Consider the following 13,442-nt stretch of genomic DNA (forward strand, 5'->3'; position numbering starts at 1 on the left):
ATCTTCCTCTGGCCCAGACGGCGGCTCCCTTCAGAGCTGCCAAACCAGGAAATGTTCCCCCCACCCCGCCGCCCCCCGAGAGAAAGTGTGCACAGAGGCCCCTCGGCTGGACTCGTGAGCCTGACCACCTTCCCTCCGAGGAAGACGCAGCCGCCACCTGGCCATGCAGCCCCAACGCTGCTGTGGGGGGCATGTCGGTTGCACGGAGAGAGCCAGCTCAGAGAAGCCAAGGGGCCGCGACCAAAGCAAGCGTGGGGGCGATCCTGCCGCCCATCCCGGAAGGCAGGCAGCTCTGCTCCCAAGCCAGGGCCTCTCCCGGCCCCCTCCCCGCAGCAGGGGCTTTGCAAGGCTGAGGAGGAGCAGCAAGCCTGGCAAAGCGCGTCCTTATCAGCATTGCGGCTTCACAACCAGCCCAAGAGGCAACCATTTCACAGCCTTCAGGTATTAAGACGCTGTCAGATTTTTAATTAAAATGTTAGCCACTGTAACAAGGGAGTCCCACCGTGCAGCAGAGTAACAGGCCGTTCGCCTGGAAAACGTGAATGCAACGTTTGGCTTGCGGGGGGAGTATGGATCCCTCCGCCTTGTTCCAAGCAAAGAAACCCCGTTCCTTGGGGAGAGAGCTGGTCTTGCGCCCGGAAGCATGAAGGGCCCCCTCTGCAAAGCAGGCACCGCCTTGGTTCCCATTGGGATGGGAGACCACTGGGGTGAGCGCTGTGAGGTCTCCCCCTGAGGAGATGAGGCCGTACCTCAGTGGACGAGCTCCTGCTTTGTTAGGACAGGCAGAAGTTCCCTGGGTCAGGCTCTGGCAACAGCATCTCCAGGCTGGGCTGGGAAGGACTCCTGAGCCTGAAACCCTGGAGAGGGCTGCCAGTCAGGGTGGACAGTGCTGGGCTAGATAGGCCAATGGTCTGACTCGGCAGACAGCAGCTTCCTCTGCTCCCAAGAGAGTAGCTAGCCACCCAACCGCCAGGCACACCGGCAGCAGACATCATCCGAGCAGCCATGGCGGAGCAGGAAATGCCAACAAGAAGGTGGCAGCCAGAGAAACGGCCAAGGATTTCAGCAGGCCCGAACCCAAACCCTAACCGGAGCAAACATTCCGGGCAAAGCCCAACAGCAGCCAAACCTCTAGACTGGGAGATACTCGGTGCCCTGTTGAGGAGCCCTGAACCCTGGCCTCAGTCTCCTGCGCTGGCCAGCTGGAGGGGCCAGAGGCCACCCCGGCACAGCGAGGGGAGGGCCCGTGTCCCCACCCCACCTGGCCACTCCACAGCTCCAACGGGAGGCAGGCAAAGCCACGAAGCAGCTTGCTAGCCGGCCAGGAGCTCCAGCTAGCCCAGGGCCTCCTCCTCTCTCCAGGGGCCCGGGCAGGAGAGAGAGTCCTTCCCAAGAACCTTCCAATCAGCGATGCTGCCGGGGGGAGAACCTGGGACCTTCGAGGTGCAGAAGAGGAGCTGCGGCCCCTCCCCAAAGGTGCTCCTTTGTGCAAACTGACGTCAAGTTAGGGCCAGGGTTCCCGGCAATGAGCCCAGGAGTCTAGGCACCTGGCATGCCCTTTCCAGGCGCAGGACCATCACTGCCAGGGCCCACCCTGCTGCCACCAGAGGGAGACCGGCCGTAACCTGGGTCCCTCCATCTTCCCTACTGGCCTGTCCTCTCTCTTATCACCAGTACGGCTTGCTTCCATTTTTCCAGACGTCTGTAACATGGTCTGAACATCCTAAGGAACATCAGCCCCACCCTCACGCACAGGCCAGATAATAGAGAGGAGAGCTGGTCTGGTGGCAGCAAGCAGGCCTGGTCTCCTTAGCTAAGCAGGGTCCACCCTGACTGCATATGAAAGGGAGACTAGAAGTGTGAGCACGGGAAGAGATTCCCCTCTTAGGGGATGGAGCCGCTCTGGGAAGAGCAGAAGCTTGCAAGTTCCTTCCCTGGCAGCATCTCCAAGAGAGGGCTGAGAGAGACTCCTGCCTGCAGCATTGGAGAAGCTGCTGCCAGTCTGTGAAGACAAGACTGAGCCAGATGGACCAAGGGTCTGACTCAGTAGATGGCAGCTTCCTCTGACAGCACAGAAACGGGAACTTCAGAAAATGCCGTTCCACTATTTAAGTCAGTGGCGTGATGGAGAAACAGGTTTCATTTGCCATTTATCAAAGAAAACAAAAATCAATCAACATCCATTTACGGAACAAACAAGAAGAAAAGTTAGTATTTGCTTCGGGGTTTTAAAAGAAAATAAGCACAAGCATATTGACGGCTAAAGCCTTGAAATACACAAATCTAAACTTTGAACTAAATCAAGCTGGGGTGTTTTTGTTTTGCTTTTTTTTTACTCCGAGTAATGATGCGGGGACACTTTGGGAGCAGATGGCCCTTTGAGTGTGGTGCCGCTTTCATCTCTCAGGTACTTGATGGAGCCTAAGTAGCATTAAGCCAGCATCCTTATCAAGCCAAATTGCGAAAAATGCAGTTCTCAGGCAAAGGATCAGCCGCCATCAGAGTTCATCAAGAGAGGGTCACGAGAAGACCCAGCTGAAAGCATTGTTTATCAATTTTTTTTTAAAAAAAAATTATAACCATGAGAGGGTGCCTGCGGAAAGGGGGCCATTGTGAATGCCACGCAGTCGTCATGATAAAATGCCTGCATCAAGAGGAAAAACTTTCTGCTTCCAACATTTCAGAGGCCAAGGAGCTCTGGCAAAGCCCCAGATCCCAAGAGAGTTTTGTCAAGCTCCTTTAGGCAGCCGAGGTTGACACTGAGCCCACGGAAAGCCGGGCCTGAGCTGGGGAGCAGACAGCGGCCATGGTGGCCCTGCTTGGGGCAGAGCTCTGGGGTCACCCCATCTCAAGGAGAATACTGCAGAGGCGCGGGAGGGAGGGAGACAGGGGCTGGGGCACCTTCCCCGCAAGGACAGGTGGAAGCGATGGGGAATTTCTGCGTCTAGGAAAAGGAGAACTCCGGCTGGGGGGGAGACACAGAAAAGCTGCATGAACCTGGGCATGGTGGGCGAGAGGAAGAGAGAGAAGCTTCCCTTCTCCTCTCCTCACATGAGAAGCTGGGGGCCACCCAGTGAGACTCTGGGCAGGCGAAAGGACCCCCTCCTCCTCCTCCGAAGCGCAGCTCACCTCCTCCCCGGTCTACTTACAGTGCTGAGTTTGCTGCAGCAAATGAGGACGCGGCGTTCGTACAGCATGCTGGCGTAGAGGTGAAGCATGTTGTTCACATCCACTGCAACAAAATACTCGGTCAGATTTCTCTAGGAAAGGAGAGAGAGAGAGAGACACTTCATGAAGCACTTCAAAAGGAAGAGCTCGCTCAGAAAGTGCCCAGGTGCGGCAAGAGGGGGCACAAGCACAGCAGCCGCTGGGAGTGGGGAGCAGGGCTTGCAGCCCCGTCTGCCCACCACCGCAGGGGGGGGGCTGGGGGGGTTCTCCAGCGCCATTTCGTCTGCTCCAAGAGAACCCCCAGGCTTGCGGAGCACCTCCTGTCCGTGCTACAAGACCCCCAAGCTCTGCCCACTGCCTGCAGGTGGCTCCCCCCCACCTGGACCCCCAAGCCAGAGGCTGCTCCCAGGGCCCCCCGCCGCCTTGCCTCGCAGGAGACGGCCCACCCCAGGGTGGAGCACTGCCCGTGGCAACCCACACTGCCCTGTCGGCTTGGCAGAGCCGTGCCAATGGATGCCAGCCCAGGACCCTACGAGCAGCCAGGACAGAGCGACCAGGAAAGGCAGCTGGGAGGCCGGCCACAAAGCCCAGGTGGGCCACGGGCTGCAGCGCTCAGCAGAGTGGCCTTTTCAGACATTGCCCTAAAGGTGGTGCACAGCCACAAGCCCATGTGCTAATGAAAGCACATTTCCGCTCACGGTGGAGTCAAGAGGGCCCTCCTACCATCCGAAAGGGGAGCAAGCATACGAGTGCCCCCCAACGAGAGGCGGCAAAGAGCCAACAGGATTCAGAAACGGGGGGGGGGGGGGAGTGGAGGGAGCCCACTAGGGCTTGGACAGATCCAGAGAGAGCTTGAAGCCCCCACCCACCCACATACTTGGCCTGAGGAGTGTGCCAAGCAGCTTCACACTGTGCAGAAATGTGTTCCGCAGCAGGCTCCCCAAATACAAAGGGGACCCTACCGGCAGAAAAACCAAGCAGACACAAGAGGCTGGACCAGATCAGACAAGAGGGATGGGCAGGCCCCTCCCCTGCTGCTGCTCCCCTGCCACTGGGATTCAGAGGCCTCCTCCCTCTCAGGCTGGAGGTGGCCTGTAGCCCCCTCACCCAGCTCCTCCTCTGCTCCGCTGGCTCGACCCCACTCAGTCCCCAAGGTGGCCCAAGGGGCAGCAGCAGCAGCAGCAGGCTGGCTTGCAAGAATGTGCAGAGAAACAGCCCCAGCAGGAGCCGAGAGGCTGGCCCAAGGAATGCCCTGTGCTCTCGTGCGCTCGTCCCCACCGCATGTGCTGCACGGAGAGGGAAAGCACGGCCCAAGAAACAGGAAGAGGGCGGAAGGAATGCAGTGGGGGGGGGAGGGCCTGAGGGTTTCAGGGGGATTCCATGAGCTTGCGCGGCTTTGTGACGGCTGCCGGAGCGTGACGGCGCTTCTTGGAGCCACTGATGCCGTTTGATAAGCGCGTCTTTTTCTTCCATAAAAAGGGGCCACTCCTGAAAGATGGGGGATTACCAGAGTGCACCGGGGTTGCCAAAAGCATGCAGGGTCGCCTGAATAGCCGCTTCCCCATGGGAAGCCACCGCCGGTCGAGTCAGGCCCGTGGCCCATCCAGCTCAGCATTCTCCACCCTGACTGGCAGCAGCTCTCCAGGGCTTCAGAGGGAGCATGGAGAAGTCAGGGGCAGGGATTCTCCACGGAGCTCAAGGCCCTCCACCTTAGAGGCAGCGAGTGGGAACAAGCCCTCGGGAGGCGGCTCAAAGCACCGCAGCCCACTGGCCCCCAGGCAGACTGTCCCCACCTCGGCTTCGCCTCCTGCCTCCGGCCCTGCCCACTCCAGAATGGGACTTCCCAGCTGAGGCCGAGGCCTCGCTGGCTCCCCTCCTTCACGGCCGCTGCGAGAAGCTTCTCTCTCTCTCTCTCTCTCGGACCGGGCACACCTGCAGGGAGGCTGCAGCAAAGGCCTCGAGCACCTGTGGCAGGCAAGGGACCTCTGCTGCTGCTGCTGCTGCTGCTTCCCGACTCCTGGGCAAGGCACAGCTATCAAGGGAGCGGGAGGAGGGTGCTGGAGCCCTCCCGAAGAAAAGGCTGCTGAAGGCAGACCTCCCCAGGGCAGTGGCCAGGCCCAGCGTGCAGCAGCAGTTCCTGGACACGGATGGGCTGGGGCCCGGTGGAGCCCTCACACAGCACACGGTTCACGCTGACAGGCTCTTACAGCACAGCTCTGCTGCTGCTGCTGCTGCTGCTGCAGCATACAAATGGCTGTTTGGGGTCTTTTCTGCTTCTCATTGCTTGTAGGGGGTGTTCTACATGCAACGCCAATAATCATGAGAACAAGGCTCTACTCACATTCTCAGGTATGCTGGGAAGTTCGTGGATGTCAGGGACAGTGAAGTAAGAGTGCTGTGGGGGGAGGAACAGAGGACACCATGGTTGGCTTTTGTTCTTTCACACCGTCCAACACTGTGTCTTCAGTTTAGGGACTTCTGCCCTGCCCTTCCTCCCGCTTGAAATGCAACTTAAAACACACACACTGCTCACAGAAAACCAATGATAAACCAACCAACACTAGCCAAGAAGAAGCCAAACCCAGCAGGCAATGCTGCCTAGTGACAGCAGCATCCAGAAGCAGTCCTGGTCAGTAACCACCAGCAGCTGAGTGAGAAGCCAACTCAAGGACAGGGTGAAATCCTGGCCACACACCCCAATGGGCTTGATGTGTATTTGTTTCCAGCATTTCTCCCCAAAGATTTGCATTGCAAGCACTTATCCCCCACTCCTATAAAGGCTGGCGAAGAGAGACAGAGAAGATAGAAGGTCTCTCGGATGAGGCCCAACATCCGTTAGTACAGCTTTGGAACTCCACAGAATTTCTTCCTCGGACAGAAAGGGAGAAATGGGAGCTGCAATGTCAGGCATCTACCATGCAAACTGGGTGGGTTGCAGGTGGAGGGAAGGGCCTGTAGATCCGTGGCAGAGGACCTGCTTTGTATGCAGACAGATCCAGGTTCAATCCCCAGATCACCAGCTAAAGGCGAGAGAAATGGGGAAACCCGGCAGAGTCAGTACTGACCACCCTCAACCAACAGGAGAGGTGAGTTGCATATGATGAGAAGGAAGTGAACACATTGGTGTTGCCCCGGAAAATATTTCTGGTTCTGGAAGAGAAGCGGGGCCAGTCTGAAGGCCTGCCTGGTACAGGGAAGGGGGAGGGATTCCCCGGGGGGGCGGGTCTGAAGGCCCTGCAGAGCTCTTTGCTCCTTTGCTACGGAGGATCTGCAGGACCGGCCCAGGCAGATTCAGCGTAGGACAGACTCCTCCACTGAACAGCAACATGGCATCCAACCCGCTGCCACCTACAAAGGGACGGCGCTCTGGTTTCACGTGGAGCTTTTATGAGGCTTCTCCCCAGCTTCGGGCCCTGTCCTCTCTCTCTCTGGCGCTGAGTTGACATTTCAGCGCCCTGCCAGCAGCAGAGGGGCCGACGTCTCCAGCAGGCCAAGCTGGTCCGCCCACCTGAGAGGGAACAGGGACCCTCCCACACAACCCTCGTTCTCCATGCCTGTTGCCGGAAAGGGTTAGGAGGCCGGGGGGCCGAAGAGGAGGGCTAAAGAGAACCGGAAGGGAACCGCGGGGCACATGCCCGGAGCTGCTCCCGGCCGACAAAGGCCACCAGTCCTCGGGGGTCGCCTTTCCCAGCAACGAGCCAGAGCACCCTTGTCTGGCCACGCTGCCCAGCCCACGCCCTGCTTGGGGCATTCCCTGGGGCTGCTCCACCCCCTTCCGCCGTGGGCACCAACGGCCAGGCTGAGACGAAAACAGCAGAGGGCCGAGAGTGTCCGTCGGCAGCTCTCCGTTCAGCCTTTCTGTTGGGATTCGGCTCCCCCCCCTGCCCGCCCCCACTTTTTTGGCACTCCTGGTGCTGCTTCTTATGATGGATATTATGGGTGGGTTGCTGCTTGGACAACTGTGTGTGTGTGTGTGTGTGTGTGAAGAAGTTGCCCCAAGAGGGGGAGAACAAGGCAACGGCTGGGCACCCCTCTGCGCTGCGTGTGCCACCTACCACACTGAGATGCACGGATGTGCCAGGCTCCGGGACGGGCAGCTTATGGAGGGTTTCAAGGAGTTCATGCCGCTGGCTGTCCTGGAACAGAAAAGCCGAAGAGGTGGCGATTCACCCCAAGCCAACGGAAGAGGCTTGCGACAAGCCAGCCTCCCCCTCTCCGATCAGCCAAGCGCGGGGGGGGGGGGGCGTTCTGGGCTTCATGAAGGGCCACAACTCAAGCCCTCCTCCATTCCTCCCTTCACCCGTCCTCAGCCTCCTGCCAAAGACGACCACCCCTGGCTCTCGTACTGGGAGGGGGAGAAGAGCTTATCTCTGTCCACTTTCTCCGCATCACATTTTATGCTGCAGCCACATCCTCCCCGCTACACTGAGCCACCTTAAAAAGCCCCCAACGGGGTAGACTTTTCTTGTAAGGACGGTGCTCCAGCCCCCCGCTCCCTCTGGGTGCCCTCCTCTGCACTTTTTCTGGCTCTACCCTATATATTTTTTCAGATGCAGCGACCAGAACCGTTCACAGGACTCCGAACACAGCCACACCGTGGGTTTGTTGAAGAGCCTTGTATGCTTAGAAGTTTTATTGTCAACCCCTTTTCTACTGAATGAGCAATTCCCATGCCTGTATTTACATAGAGGGGCATGACCTGGATGCCATTCCGTTCTATTTTCTGGGGGCGGGGGGGGACTCCCTTACCACCCCACTGGGTGGGGCACAGGTCCAAAGGGGGGGGGGCGGGGGGCACATGAAGGCTCTTCCTGCCCCACACGATATTTTCACAGATCTGAAGATCTCATGTGCAAGTAACACCAGGCTGGAGCAAGTCATCTCTGAACAGAGCCAAACTTTTGCTGCTGACAACGTTCGACAGGCTCGCTTGCGTGCACAGACAGCACTATATATTGGAAAAATTGAGAGAGTTCTGCAGGATTACCTGGCTCTTTGCTGAATAGTCTGCCAAGATGTTGAGTAGCTTATAAAAGACTTCAAACCACGGGAGATAACTTTAAAAAAAGAAGGAGAGGGAAAGGACGGGGTTCAGTTTTCTAATAACTTTATACACGCCGCTTTGCTTTGCAGACTTTAACGAGCATAAACCAGCTGTGGTGCTCTTCACAACAGCAGCAGCAGCAGCAGCAGCGTCTCCGTGGCCGGGCAGGACTGCTCCTCTCTCCCTCCTGCTGCTCACTAACCAGGGACATAAAACCAACGGTGGGAATGGGAAGCGCAGAGGGGGGCGGCAGTCCTGGCCCAGCGCTCGCCCGCTTGCTCTCCCAGGGAAGCCTCTGACTCGCCAAACCACCGCCAAGCTGGCGCAGAGGGAGCTTTGGACCAGCTTCCCACTCAGTGGGCTTGAGGGTCAGCTGGGTCACAAAGGCCTCCGCCCGTAATTCCCTGGAAGTCAGAGCAGTGGTCAAGGGAGGGCCCAGCCAGGGAAGCCGTCTCCCCGCGGAAAGGGTGACGGCTCTTCCGCAGCAAGAGGGCCTCTGGGTGCTGCAGAGGGGTCAGCGCTCTGATGGCCGGGCCCCCGTAATAAATGAAGTGCGATGCAGCAGACGTGACCGATAGCGTGAGCAGAGTTCGGCCGGTCACATCTGCCTGCAGCTCACAGCGGCTACCGCAAAATGCAGTCGCTTATCGGCCATGCGCTGATAAGGAATTTAACTTTTCACGTCCTATGACAGCATTATCACGTCTGTAAATATGTCCCCAGCCCCTCCGGGAGCGACTGGCTACCGGCTCCCCAAAAGACAAAGGCCGCTTCGGAACGACGTGGCTGCGTTTGGCGGCAGAGCGCAAACCTTCAAGGGGGCGGGCGCTTGTTGAAGTTGATCAAGTTTTGCTTCCCACTTTAAGATCCAAACCGCCATGGAAGGAAGAGCCCAGAAAGAGAGAAAAGGTTTTGGAGCAAGCGCCTTCAGAGATCAGGAAGGGAGTTTGGTGTTTGGTAAAGGCAGCCAGGCTGGAGCAGGCCGGGGGGGGGGGGGCGGGGGCGTGCAGGGCCTCTTTGCATGCTGGCATTTGTTGGCGCGCTCTTGCCCGCAGCCCGAGGGAAGGCCCCCCGGCGGATTCGGCTGCAGCCAGGCCGGGCTCCCTGTCATGAGGCATCCCTTTCTTTCATACCAGCAATTCCTGCCTCTCAGCCTGAAGGTGCCTTGTAGCCATCGTAGTTAGTAGCCACAGCCACTGAAAGGCCGCTCCCCCACCCTCTCTCTATTTAAATCTATTTATTCAAAGTATGTATTTATAGTTAATAAATAAATTTGTGAAATAAATACACAAATATTTATGCAGAAGAGATACAATGTAAACTAAAAGAGCAATAAAGCAAAACAAGTGAAAAGACCAGGCTAAAGCCACATCTGAAATGTGTAAGTTAAATGTTACTACTAAAAAGTACATGCCACCATCAGTGAAACAAACGGACACAGATAAGAGGCCTCTTCTGTTCCCCATGAATCGAAAGCTGGAAAGGGAGGACGGGTCCCATTCCCGCTCAGAGCCACACAAGGCAGAGGCCGCCACCGCCAGCACCCCGTGGGACAGCGACTTCCATACGCCAGCTACGCATGAGGAGGAAAGCACAGCCACGGAGCCTTCCTGCTGAGAAGGCAGAGAGCCACAGCATTCAGGAGCCTGGGAGCAGGGACGTGCCTTTTGCAATACACTCCGATGAAGAGAGAGCAACTTGGGTCTGAGCCTGACGGGAAACGTCGTTTGGGCACCGCATCCTAGTAAACGCAGAGGTGCACGAAGCAAGGATTCCCACGGAGAGCGACTCCCCAAGCCGCCACCTTAAACCCCCCATGAAATTGCATCACAGCCGCGGCAGCTGACGACTGCTGTGATTCAAGAACCCACCGGGGGGGGGGAAGGGGGTGCCGTCTCCTTCCTTTGGCCCACTCGCCTGCCATCCCTCGGGCATCCTTGACGGAGTCCCTTCGGGGCCCAGCATGAGATCCTGAACGAGGCTGGGTGCAAAGCAAACAGTCAGCCTGCGGTGGGCGCTTTATTGTCTGAAGGTGGCCTTGATGCAATGCAGCCCCCTCAGGCGCTGTGGCTACCTGGGGAATAGAACTGGCTCTGGCACAGACAAGGGGACGTTAAACTTCCAGGAAACCAGGAACGGAGCCCTTGCAAACCAGCGCTTTTCGTAACAAAACAGCCAAGAGAAATACTGGCACACACAGGACGACGAAAGGCGGTGCGGCTCATTGAAGGGCAAGGCGCTGAGCCGGAGGTTCTCTCTACGGGGCAGGTATCAAAACGTCCCCAGAAGTGCCTTTGGGGACCTGGGCTCGGCTTGCTAAGCAACCGTGCACCGACTCCCTCTTCGCTACGCAGACTCTCACAACTGCCAGAGAGTCCCCAGGGGCGGGGGGTGCCTGCATTGCCCCCTTTCATGTGGGGAGAGAACACAGCAGCAGCTCTGCCTGGAGCAGAGATTTCAATGCACCACAAAGCCCCGGAGGGACCGTAAAGGGGGGGGGGGCGGAAGGAAGGAAGGTCTTTCTGCGGGCTGCTTCTTCACTCTCAGCCAGGACTCAGTGGGGAGGGGGGAGGATGAACCCCAAATGGGCCCAACAAGAGGGATTCGGCCAGCTGTGCCCAGACAATAGAGGTACCCCTGGATTGGAAAAGCAGTTCTCCGGGGTGGGGGGGGGAGGGTGTAGCTTTGCAAGAGGCCAATTGTCTGATTGAAGGGAAGCCACTGCCAAGCAAGCAAACACAGCGGCATGGAGGAGGAGGAGGAGGAGGAAACACACACGTGCCCATCTTCCCTCCTGCTCAGCAACTGCAAGGGATGTGAACCACCGAGAGATGCGAGTTAAGGTGGGATCGGATTCCGTGAAAGAAATAAAACTCTTCCTCGAGTCTAGCACTTTGAATCGGGTGCCCACAGTGCCATTCTGCCATTTGTGCAGCTCAGAGGGTGCTCGGAGTAATCTTACCATGTCTCTCTTGCCTTTAAAATAAAAATAAAAACCAAAAAATCCACAAGTTTCTAGACCTTTTGGTTGCAAACATGTACTTGAAAGAATACGGGCCGTTCCTGCCCAAACCTTGGGAACTAGAGGCTGAACGAGCTTTCCTCCCTGGAATTAGTTCTTGCCCATAATGAACCCATAATTAAAAAGGTGCAACATCAGGTCACCTGCAGTTTAAAAAGCAAGCTGGTTTCTCCTGTGGGTGTGTTCCTCCCCCCCCCCCCAAATCTTCAGCCTAAGGAACTCAAGGATTCCCAACAGCTCTTCCAGAAGAGCTCCACAGGGGAGACGGAGAATCGCTCCGCGCTGAAGAGACGGCAGACGGACGGATGGCTGGGCCCTCTGAGGCCCCTTCCTGGCCCTGCTGCCAGGACACCATTCACTGTCCTGCCCAGGGGCCTCCGGCTCACCGCACAAGGTGTGGGGCTGGTTGCCTCCTGCAGCATCAGCCCACCTAAGCCCTGGTGGGCATTCTACAGGCTTCCTCCTGGCGAGCCAACTCCACCCGCCCATTGCCCCAGTTCCACTTAAGTTCTGCCCGCGGAGGAGGAGAGCGCGCCGTGAATTTCCCTGGGACAGCCGGCCTGTCAGGCCTGCTTCCCGGTCCTCCTTTTCAGAGCACAGAGGCTGGATTTATAACCCCGACACCCTGCCCTGCATGGAGCACCGAAAAGGAAAAGGAAAAGACTCCCTGGTAGTGCGGGCAGGGATTTATGGCGCATGGCTTGCTCATATTTAATTTGTAACCAAACACTTCCCCTTCCTCTTAGCGACCTCAGAACTTTTGATTAACTCTTGTTTTCACAGGTCAGAGGTTAAACAAAGGAAGGGAAGCGCTCCCTGCTGAAATTGCCCAGAGCTCGGCCACAAAAAAAAAAAAAACCCAGAGGAGTTGGGGGGGGCGGAGAGAGAGAGCGCGCGCAAGCCTGCTCAAGGACATGCAAGAAAGCGGTCGGCTAGAGACTGTTTCCGGCAGCTGGACTCCAAGGCTCCCGGAGTCGTAAATCAGAGCATGATTGGCGATGGAGGGCCCGATCCACCGAGACACCCCGGGATGCTGCCGGGACTCCTGTGCTGTGGGCAGCAGCTCTTTGCAGCTCCTGGCCAGAAGGGACGACGGGGCTGGCCAGGCGCTCCAGGCGCTCCCAGGCAGCTCTTCCACTGGGTCCCTCAGCCAGGCTGCTTGGGGGCGGTTCCCCAGCGCTGGAGCCAGAGCTGTCTGAAGGAAGCGAGCTTGTTTGTCTTCCAGGGGCATGGGCACCCTGCCCCCTGCCCTTTTTATGGGCTAGCCGGGCCTGCCTCCACTCTGCTGCCGTGTGGGATGCACACTGCTCCATTCAGTGGCTCAGGCAGGGCCGCTGGCTTTTACGACTTCCAGGAGAGTAAGCATGTTTGTCTGCCGGGTGTGTGTGTGTGTGTGTGTGTGTGTGTGTGTGTGTGTGCAGTTGTTGTTGCTTCTGCTGCAGCAGACTAGGAGTCCGGTGGCCCCTTAAAAGCCAGCGAACCCAGGGAGGCAGGAGCTCCCATGAGCAAAAGCATGCTTCATCGGATGCACGGAGCAGAGGGATGGCTCGCACAACCAAACTCCACACCTCTCCCAGCAGGAGGCCCGGCTGGGCTGGGCCGCCCTCCACGCTGCTGCTCCCCAGATGCAGGCGCGGCTGTGCTGGGGCCGAGTCTGCTTCCTGCCGCTCCGGCCTTCATGCTTGCCACATGGGGAGGCAGGATCCTCAAGGCCCCCTTTTTTCCTGACTACCAACCAGAAGCAGGGTCAGGAAGGATCCAGGTAACGGAGAAATCAAAGCCGCTTGGACGGGGGAAACGAGGCCCTTTCATCTCCCGCCAACTGGCAGAAGGGGAGGCAGAGGCAGCGGGAGCGGGCTGGCAGCCACAGCAGCAGCCGCCGCCGCCTCCGCGCAGGAAGGGCGCCCCGACCCAGACCCCAAGACACAGGCGTCAAGCAGGGTTCCCCGCCATCTGGGAGCCGAGCCTTTCAGGCCCAAAGCGATACAAGAGGGAGGAGGAAGAGCCGGAGAGAGAGCTGGTCTTGGTGCCAACAGTTTGGGGGACAAGCTGAAAATGGGCCCCAGAGGAGACTGAGCTGCTGCTTGTTGCAGGGGCTCTGCTGGGTGTGGGTTTCCCACCCTCTGGGGGACCTTGCCCTGCACCTCCCGGGCGTGCCGCTGGGGCGAGCCGGGCCCTTGCCTCGCTTTGGCTGGCTGACCAGCTGCA

At 58.1% G+C, this 13,442-nt stretch overlaps 1 protein-coding gene across 1 annotated transcript in view; it reads right to left on the reverse strand.

Annotated features, from left to right (window-relative positions):
* DENND1A (DENN domain containing 1A) overlaps positions 1-13,442 on the reverse strand; it is a 172,045-nt gene that overhangs the window by 67,301 nt on the left and 91,302 nt on the right. The window contains 4 exon segments of the mRNA XM_053282016.1: positions 3,150-3,260; positions 5,510-5,563; positions 7,224-7,304; positions 8,156-8,225. Coding sequence (XP_053137991.1) covers positions 3,150-3,260; positions 5,510-5,563; positions 7,224-7,304; positions 8,156-8,225 — 316 coding nt within the window.

This window comes from Hemicordylus capensis, chromosome 17 (assembly GCF_027244095.1).
Source record: "Hemicordylus capensis ecotype Gifberg chromosome 17, rHemCap1.1.pri, whole genome shotgun sequence".
Lineage (NCBI taxonomy): Eukaryota > Metazoa > Chordata > Lepidosauria > Squamata > Cordylidae > Hemicordylus > Hemicordylus capensis.